Here is a 9,894-nt window from a genome sequence, read left to right on the forward strand (position 1 = left end):
AGTCCTGTGGAGGTCCTCAATGCTTACAGCAAACATTGACCAGACTTTCATGAACCAGGCTAGAGCAGAGGTATGGATTTGGCCGCTGGATTTAGGGGAACATTGGTGAGCCAGCTTCTGGATCACAGAAGGCAGGCTTTGGGGCTGGATGTCAATCACCCTGCACCCTCTGCCTACCATCGTGGATGCTGAGACAGAGGCAACACCGACTGAGCAACCACTAGAATGTCCACCCAGAACACCAGACTTTGGTGAGCCTGGTATCCAGACAGATGTCCCAGCTTCTCAGTCACTCCCAGAGCCCAGGGTGAACGTGTGCAAGGTCAGCTGGGAAAGTGTAGCTGCACTCACCCCAACAGATGCAGAGGACAGGGGCCTTCAACCCCAGGTCATGCCAGAGTCCTCTGCTCCTCACCTGCGGATGAGAAACTGGGGGTTGTCATTCTTAGAGAAGTAGGGGAAGGGAAAATCCTTAAAACTTCATAAAACCCCGGGGTCAGGCATGGTGACACACTCCTTTCATCCAAGCAGTAGGTCTCTAAGTTCAAGCTAGCCTGGTCTAAATAGTTCCAGGACAGCCAGGGCTACACAATGAGATCCTGTCTTGAGAGGCAAAAACAACCAAAGCTCTGGCCTTCACTCTGTGTCTAGTAGTAGGATGAAGTCTGCAAAGACTCGAACATCGTGAAGAAAGGACGCTGCTTCTGACAGGAGGAGCCTGAAGCATGACACATCTGTTCTGAGCAATAGGTGCCTGTGATCTTTAATTAACTCTAAATAGATAATATATCTCCTATAATTATAATATAGAAATGTCTATGAACAAAAAAATAGATACTTTTGGAAGGGGGCAGGGATTTTTCTGGAATATTGCTGTGAGCGCAGGGCACTCAGGTTTTAAGCATGAGCGATCACGGAGCCGGGCTGTGGTCAGCACTTGGGGACAGAGGTGAATATCCGAAGGCCATGCATGCCCTTGATCTCTTCTTTTAGTGCCTGAGGAGAAAGAGACACTCTGGTCAGTTCTTCTGTCTTTACATTGGCTGTATTCTACATGTCTCTGTCTGAAGGACCCTTGCTCATATTTTGTTTAAGCAATTTTTCCTTCAAAATATTTTTTGCCTATGTCTGTGGTATGTGTGTGTTTGCATATGTGTTGGTGTGTGTGTGTGTGTTTTTACTGGCCAGCCTGAGTTTGAGTGCTCTCCACTTTATATATCAAGGTAGAGTGTCACTCTAACCCTGGAGCTTACCATTCAGGCCAGCCATCTAGCCAGCTTACTGCAGGGACTGCCTGCTTCTGCCTTCCAGGCACTCAGATTACAGGTGGGCTACCATGTCCACCCAGTACTGACATCAAGGCTGGGTGTGTCATACACATCTGTAATGCCAGCGTCTAGTTTTATGTGGGTTCTGGACGTCCAGACTCAGGCTGTCACACTTGCACACACACTTTTGCCCTCTAAACCTCTCCCCAGCCCCTCAGCCCCTTTTATACTTTTGTGTTTGTTTGAGGTATCGTCTCACTATGTAGCCCTAGCTGGCCTGGAACTTGCTATGTAAAGCATAGTCCTCCCATTCAGAGATTAGAGGTGTGCACCACAGCACCCAGCTCCCTTCACAGTGGTTTTCATTCAATACTGCATAAGTTTGTTGTGCTGCACACCTCTAGCCCAGCCTCCAGGGTAGGCAGGGTGGTAGCCTGAGCTAAGGAGCTCAAGTCCAGCAATATAGGAAGACCCCAACCAAAACGGAATCAAAACTGAGGCTGAGGCTGAAGCGATGGCTCGGCAGTTAACAGAACTTGTGCTACTGCAGAACTGGAGTAAGCTGGCTAGCTGGGCTCTGTAATCCAGTCCTGGGGATTCTGACTCCCTCTTCTTGCCTCTTCTTGCCTCAGAGTATGCCAGGCACACAAACACACACATACACAAAACACTGATACACATAAAATAAGAATGAGTCTTAAAACGTAGAGAAGTGATTGGGAAGGCCACCTGACACTCACCTCCTGCCTACACAGCTGACATCTTATGACCTCTGGCCACAGTGCACACGTACACACATACACACACAGAGCCAACACCTGGGTTGTAGAGATAAAACAGCACTGAGTACCCCTGGTCTAAAGTCAGCAGGTGAGTAACTAGGTCAAGATATGGACCCAGATGTTCTGCGATGCTGGCCACAGCTGGTTTCAGTTGTATTCCTAACTAGCCCTGATGCTGTGTGGGAGCCCACGAGCCATCCCCAGCCTACTCTATATTCACATAGAAGCCTCAACTCTGCAGACAAAACTGAGCCTGGAAAAAGCCTGTCACAGAGCAGGGCACCTTCCCTCAGCTTGCGCAGGCCCACGATGCCCCCTAGTGGCTATTTTGCCTCTGCATCTGGGCTACCATAGGCTGCTAGGTGTGAGCCTAGTCATACCTGCAGGGGACAGACAGGTCCTGGATCCTGGAAGCTTTCAGGCTTTGCTGCGTGCATTCCCTCCTGCCAACGCCTCCCTCTGATCTCTGTGAAGCCTCCCAAGGTCCCTTGACCCATGGCAATGTCACATGTTACCTGCCACAGCCACAGAGGTATCATGGCATCAGGATAGCTGAGGACACTGAGGTTCTGTTTGGCGGGATGGGCTTGGCTAAAGTACCCTAGGTGCCTAAGCAGAAGGATCAGTCATGGGGCTTGAGATAAAGCACTGTGTTCAATATCCAGTGCTTGACACCAAATAGAAATAAAAGTTCAGGGTTATCCTCAGTCACATAGTGAGTTCAAGGCCAGCCTGGGCTATGAAACACTGACTCAAAAAAACCAAAGTACCATGGGCAAGGAGATGTGGCTTGAAAGCCAATCATATTGATGCAGGCCTTTAATGCCAGCACTTGGGAGGCAGAGGAAGGCGGATCTCTGTGAGTTCAAGGCCACTGGTCTACTACATAGTTCCAGGGCAGCCAAGGCTATACAGTGAGACCCTGTCTACAAAAGATGCAGCTTGGAGAGACACGTCTGAGCATGGCTGTGCACCGTGTTACACTGGGTATTGGGGAATGATGAGGAAATAATAGAGACAGAAGAAGCAGCAAGAGCACTTACTAAGCAAGCCTGACAAATCTGAATTTGATCCCCAGGACCTGGGTAAAAAGGCCAGATGTGGCACACATCTGTAATCCTGGCATTCCTACAGCAATGTAAGAAGAGAAAGCAGGAGAATTACCTAGACGCTAGCCTAGAGTACACAATACAGTTATGGAGGCCTTACTATGTGTCGGGCTGATCTCAGGCTGTGGGTGCTTACACTCCCAAGAGCCTTTGAGGCATGCACTGTTCCAGTTATTGCGTGACAGATTAGGAAACTACGCCACAGGGAGGTTAAGCGACTTTCTCAGGGTCACAACCTAGAAGCTGCAGGCCAAGGTTCACATGGTGAGGCCCAGAGTCCAGTCACACCAAGTAGCCTGTGTGTTAGAGAACACAGTCCAAGTCCAACAGGCTGTGGGAAAAGCCATCAGCCAGGTCTTCCCAGTCTAGTCTACCTGCGCTCTAAGTCTCAAGACCATGCCCACGTGACTGCTGCCCTATCAAAGCCTGCCTCTCAAACCAGCAGCCAGCCTGAAGGCTGTAGGTGCTGACGGGTGTCAGGAGTGCATGTATCCGGTGTACGAGTCAGAATCAGCAGCAGGTGGAAGAGGGAGTTGGAGGGTAGGTGACATGGCACAGTGGTGTCTGGCCAGCTCGGTGACATGAGTTCAATCCCCAGGCCCCACATGGTGGAAGGCAAACTGTACTGTGGCCACATGTGTGCTGTAGCATGTGTGCCCCGGCCCTAATAATAGGAGAGAATACAGACTTTTAAAAAAAGAGGGAGTCAGAAAATGGAAGGGCCTTGGAGCCCAGCCAGGAGGGTAGGAAGCAGCTTCTGAGTTGGGTGCAGAAGGGAACCAGGGGCTCAATCAGGGTCAAGGTCCAGATGAAGAGAGAGAGAGCAGCAGGAAACAGCACACTGGGAGGGTGACTGCAGGAGCAGGGAGAAGCCTTCAACGACAGTAAACAATGTGTGACATCAAGGTCAGATCTGTGCTTTTCAAAAACTAAACCAGCTGATTTAGTTCAGTGATTGCACATAAGACCTCCATGGGTGAAACCAAACACAGCTTTCCAAAGGGGCGACTTCAGAGACAAAGGCCCAGAGTCAAAGCCAGTATGGGTTCCCACTGAGGAACACACACATACCGAAATCTAAAAACAAAACAAAACAAAAAACCATGTCATTCAGCACTGTCCATGCCTGCAAATACTATTGAATACGTGACAAGAGAAAACACATGAGGGGCAAGCACAGTGGAACATGTCTATAACCCTGCTCCGGAGGCATGAGTCCAAACAAGTCAGCATCAGATGCACATCCTGTTAAAAAGTCCTAGCACTGTAGAGGCCATACCTCAGTCGGTAGAGCACTTGTCTAGTATGCACAAAGTCCCGAGTTCCATCCTCAGCGCCTCATACACTGGGCATGATGGCACATAGAAACCCAGCATTTCAGGGGTGGAGGCAGAAGGATCAGAAGCTCAAAGTCATCCTCAGCTATATGAGAAGTTTGAGACTCAATCTTAAAAATACTCAAGCTAGGCCGGGGATGCAGCTCAGTAGGCAGAGCTCTCATGGAGTGTACACGAGCCCTAGGCTGGACCCCCCAGCACTTCATAAGCCAGTCAAGGTGGTACACCGCTCCCCTAGCACCTGAGAGGTGGAGCCAGGAGAATCAGAAGCACAAGATCATCCTCACCTACATAGTGAGTTTGGGGCTGACCTGGGCTTAATGAGGCCCTCTCTTTAAAATCATAACAAAAACTCAAACCTAAGAAACAGTAAACACTGTTAATATTCTAAAAAGGAACAGTAAACACTGTTAGTATTCTAAAAAGAAACAGTAAACATTGTTACTATTCTAGAAAGAGCTGAAAGGTAAGTACTAGGTGGCTTACTTTCCATTTGGAATGAATTCACATTTGCTCAAAATCTCACCCTATGCGTCTCTGATGCTAAGGCCTTGGGTTCTGCCTGTAGGCATAATGGCTTGTACACTGTGTCTACCCTCCTCTGCCCTCACATCGTGTTTTAATCAGGACGCAGCACTGTAATGCTTATACCAAGAATCTCCTGTCTCAAGTTTGTGTGAACTGTTCTTACCATTTAGTCTCTGCCTTGTCAACAAGTGCTGATCACCCAGTGGCTGGGCAGAATAGAGAACAGAGCCAGATGTCTGCCAGCCAGAGGAAGGAGAGGAAGATGAAGATCAGTGAGGAGCACGGAGGACTTGGAGGATTTACAGAGAGAGATCATGGAAACACACCTGGTCAATAATAATATACAAGCATAGTAGAAAGGGGGGAGGTAGCCAGATTAGCATAAAAATTAAAGACAGATCATTTAACTGCTCAGCTATTGAGGAACCATTTTAAATGAATATTGTTTCTCTGTGTGGTTACTGGGGATTAGCATAAAGTAAAGAAATACAACTGCCAGATTAATTCACGCTACATTTATATGAAAGTTAATTCATATACACCTGTCCTCCTGACCATATCCTAACAGCTGCCTTGCTCTCTCCTGGGACGAACAGTGATAGTCACCATGTCCACTGCTGTGCCCTCAGATGCTGAAGGCCAGGGGCAATGCACCATCAGGAGCCACTGACCTGATTGACCATCTGGTGCTGCTGGACAGTTCTCTTCTCTTTAAATTCTTCTGATTCGATTTTAATTTCATACATGGCCCCGCAGCCTCCTAAAACAGTCAAAGGCATTTCAGTAATGACAGATGGTAGCTCAGACTCAAAGTACCAGACAATCCCAAAAGGAAGATTCTGAGAGCATTCTACTAACAGGTGTAGAGAAAGATCACAATGTCTGCTCTGACCACTCACTCCTGGCAGGCAGCCTTGACCCAAAGGTACTCTTCCTTTTGCAAGACCTCTCTACTACCCACACCTGTTGAGTGTGGGCAGGAAAGAGGAGGCACGAGGCCTGGGACCACAGGGAGGCAGAACATTCTCTCCTAGTAAGCCATGGGAGGAAGGTGGTGGGGAGACTGATTTCACTAGGACAAAGTATCCTAAGGTTCCATCTAAGCATCTTGTGTGACCCCATAGTGACTATCAACCTGACAGATCTAGTCTCATGTAGGAGACAAACCTCTGGGCATGCCCATGAGGGAGTTCCTAGGTTGGGATAAGTCACCCCTAAGCTGGACTCCTGGACTAAAGGGAAAGACAGCCAAGTACAGGCATCCACCTCTTTCTTCCTGAGTGAGGATGCCGTGTACCCAGCCACTTGAAGCTCCTGCAGCCCTGCTTTCCCACCATGATGGACATCCTCAGAGCCCTCATTTGACATACAATAAAATAAACTGCTTTTTGCTTTGCTTTTTAAGTTAGAGTCTCAACTCATCAGACCTCATTGAACTACACTTTCTGAATTCGGCGGTTACAGGCCAGCAACAACATATCCCATCAATTTCATAAGTCTCTGGTGTTAGCATCCCTTCTAGACGCTGCCTCACAGTTAGTTACCTGGCAACAGCCAGGTAGGCCTGGCTTGTGATAAGCAGGGCTGTGTGTCCCCTCCTCATTCTTATTCTGACTCTCTTCTCTCCCGGACCCCTTTGTCCCCATCCCCCCTTTCTCTCCATGTGTTTCTGCCCCCACCCCACTCCTCCACTCCCTTCTTAACTCCCCTTCCTATGCCTTGAATCAGCTCTATACTATAGAATATAGTATGGCTGGTCTCTCAGAGGGAAAGATGCCTCAGCACGGGCCCGCGGAGACACCCCTCCCACCTCACCATACCGCGCTCTACAAAACATATTCTAGCTCTTCCTTTTTATAAAACACAACATCTGCGAATCAAACCCAGACCCCAGTACATGCTAGGCAAGTACTCTACCAACAGAGCTACATCCCCAGCCCAATAAAAGAGATTTCTCAACCCGTGCAAATGTGCTTTCAGGGAAGTCCAGGGATCCTCCTAGTAGGAGCAATGTAGAGCTGGCTCTTATCTAACCGCCTGCACCTGTGTACCTCTCTGGGCGTGTCTAGATAAGGCACCCAAGTCCCCTCTGCTTCTACTGCAGAAGCTATACCCCCAGCATAGTCCTGACAGTCAGTCAGCCAGAAATTCAGAGGTGCAGCGGTGGCCTGAGGAGAGCCTGGCCAGACTGGGCTCTAGGAGTCTGCCCTGGGTCCGGATTCTGCCTCTGGTTCTCCGGCCTCTTTTGGCTGCTTTGGGCTTGCCTCTTGGGTAAAGTAGGGTAGCTGACAAAACCTGCCTTGGGCCAGTCTAGCTTTACTGTTGTTGGCTATCAGAAGAACTGGGGTGGGCAGATTACAAGGTCCATCTTGAAAAGGAGACCATGGCCAGAGCTCTTGGTGCCTCTACAGTGGCAGGCTTGCTAAGGGACCTCATCTGAGCAGGGCTAGTCTAGTAACCCAGAGTTCTCTCTGCTGGGGCTTGTCTTTGTGGTTCCCTGAGGTTTCTAAGTCCCCATCACCATCTGGCCCAAAGCAACAGATACAGAGAAGTCATCGTGTCAAGTCCCCTCCTCCTGGTCTCTCCACTTCAGCCTCTCCCTGGGGCAAAAACTCTAAAAAACCTCAGCAAGGCCCCCACGGAGAGAATGGGAGAAAGCCTTACCTGAGATGTCTGTGACTTGGATAGCTGTGGCTCGAGGAAACTTTTCTTTGAGAACCTGGGTCACTTTGAGCTCCCCCTCCGTCTGGGAGGCAAACATCCGATGTGCACAGTGCCACAGGGGGAGCTGTGGGAACACAGAGGAGGTCCAAGCAACTGTGAGAAGGCACAGTGACAGATGGTCCCTGCTTGAGGGGTTCGGTAGGGCAGCAAAACACTGGGGTTGCTGGTGAGCACTGCTGCTGAAGGGGCCACAGTCACTCCTCAGACGCACCTGAAGGTCTGGAGCAGGGCGCTACTCTAGACTTTCAGGGATGTACCCTGGGTCTCTGTGATATGTTTACGTGTGTGAAGCTGCCCATGTGTATATGTTCATTGGGGTCAGAGAACAAGCACGGATGTCCTTCTCAGGGATATCACCTTGGTTTTTTGAGACAGGGGCCCTCATTGGCTTAGAGCTAATCAAGTAGGCAGGGTGGCAGGCTGACAGGCAAGCCCCACGATCCATTTGTCTCACATCCCAGCACTGGGATTTCAAGTATGTGCCCCCACGCCTAGTTCTTAAATTTTTATTTTTAATTGTGTGTGTGTGCATGCACGCGCGCGCACATGAATGCAAGGTCTTCTTCAGAGGTTAGATGAGGGAGGGCATCAGAGCGGGAGCTGGGATTATAGGCAGCTGTGAGTTGATTGACATGAATGCTGGAAACCGAATTGAGATCCTCTGCAAAAGCAGAGAACACCCTTATCCACCATCTCACATGGGTCCTGGGGTGAACTCAGATCATCCTTGTGAGCACTTCACCAACTGTGCCAGCTCCCAGCTACCTCATTAGCCAGTCTTAAAGGACAAGACGGAATCTGTCCCTCTACAGCAGCATCTCAGAGCTAACCCTAAGGCAAGTCCTCTGAAGCAGCGAATGAGCAGGTGGGAGGCATGGCCGCTGGACACAGGCCACGATGCCTAAGAGATGGATGAAACGCAGGCCAGAGGAAAGGTCTGGAGTTAGACGGTCTGTGCTGCACAAGGGAACGAAACCAGGCTGTGAGCCTGGGTACGACTGCAAGGTCTGCAGCTGGGACTGCTCCTCAGACAGAATCGTAAGTGGAAGAACCGATGGCAATGTAAAAGCACTAAGAGCCACAGATTCCTCAAAGGAGGCTATCATTTTAGCGCACCTATCCTGGTACCAGACCGACAAAATCACACATGACCTGCCCTGGATGTCCTCGCAGCAACAAAACCCCTCAGCTCGAGAAGCAGATTCAGACCAGCAGGCAACTAAAGAAAGATGGATGAGGTAAAGCTAAAGATAAGCCTGTAAGGGGAGAAAAAACGGGCATCATGGCTTACTTTATTCCAGGAGTTATGAGGAATGTCACAAGTTCTAGGCCAGCCAGGGCTATAATTCGAGAACCTGTCTCAAAACCCAACAGGAATTGGGAGAATTAGGAGGGCTCGCCCAGTGCTGGGCTCCTACTCCAGCCTGCAGGCTATGGAGAGTCAAGGTCAGAGGCCTGGACAGCATGCAAATGTAGGGTACAGGCTCGTCCCGAGTGCCCAGCACCAACGCCTGGACTCGGGGCTATGACACCAATGTTTTCCTGTACGAAAGGCAGCCTTTCCCAGGGCCTCTATACTGTGACTGTTTATGGGACTGCCTCCCGATCTGCCTGAGTCCGGTACCTCCCAGCACACCGTGCGATGCAGAGGACAGGAGAGAATGAATGAGAACGAGGAAGGGCCTCGGTCCTGCCCCGCGTTCCCAGCCTGACAAAAGCCCCCCGAGATCCCCCGCAGTTCCGCCCGAGCCCCGCCGGCTCACCCCGCGGCTCCCGCGGAGCAGAGGCACAGCGGCCGCCGGGCCCCATGCCGCCATGCCCGGCGACGCAGCCCGAGGTCACGGTGCAGCCGGAAAGACGCAGGCACTGTGTCCAGATTCGCCGCCCTGGACGAGCCCGCCCCCTGCCGCCCGGAGGCCGCGCCCGCTCCACGGTCGCCACCCGGAAACATGATCGCACCTGCAAACATGGGCGTCCTCCGTCCTTCCATGGCCTGCTTCCACTTCAGGGTCCCTACCCACCGCCAGGTCACACTTCTCAGCAGCCAGAACCCTGGGGTGCACAGAACAGGCCTCTGTCACCCCAACATCCTAATCAGTGCTCTGGGAAATTGACTTCTTTCCTGATAGGAGTTCCTGTGAAAGAC

The 9,894-nt window shown here is 50.6% G+C and overlaps 1 protein-coding gene across 1 annotated transcript; it reads right to left on the minus strand.

The window, feature by feature from the left end:
* Positions 1–737: 737 nt before the first annotated feature.
* On the minus strand, positions 738–9,585 carry Bola3 (bolA family member 3). The gene is made up of 4 exons (XM_028762389.1): positions 9,512–9,585; positions 7,689–7,812; positions 5,696–5,784; positions 738–996 (listed from the first exon to the last, which is right to left on the minus strand). Exons 1-4 carry the CDS (start codon positions 9,563–9,565, stop codon positions 931–933), a joined length of 333 nt encoding a protein of 110 aa, XP_028618222.1. The 5' UTR covers positions 9,566–9,585; the 3' UTR covers positions 738–930.
* Between the last annotated feature and the right edge of the window lie 309 nt (positions 9,586–9,894).

The sequence above is a fragment of the Grammomys surdaster genome, unplaced genomic scaffold, assembly GCF_004785775.1.
Source record: "Grammomys surdaster isolate TR1022 unplaced genomic scaffold, NIH_TR_1.0 133, whole genome shotgun sequence".
NCBI classification, from domain to species: domain Eukaryota; kingdom Metazoa; phylum Chordata; class Mammalia; order Rodentia; family Muridae; genus Grammomys; species Grammomys surdaster.

Bases quoted from the DNA above. Each gene is read 5' to 3' on its own strand.
- Bola3 (XM_028762389.1), bottom strand. From the start codon at position 9,565: ATGGCGGCATGGGGCCCGGCGGCCGCTGTGCCTCTGCTCCGCGGGAGC. The intron at 7,813-9,511 runs GTGAGCCGGCGG...GTGTTCCCACAG, and splicing joins TGCTCCGCGGGAGCCGCGGG to CTCCCCCTGTGGCACTGTGC. The intron at 997-5,695 runs GTCAGTGGCTCC...CTTTCTCCTCAG, and splicing joins AGCACCAGATGGTCAATCAG to GCACTAAAAGAAGAGATCAA.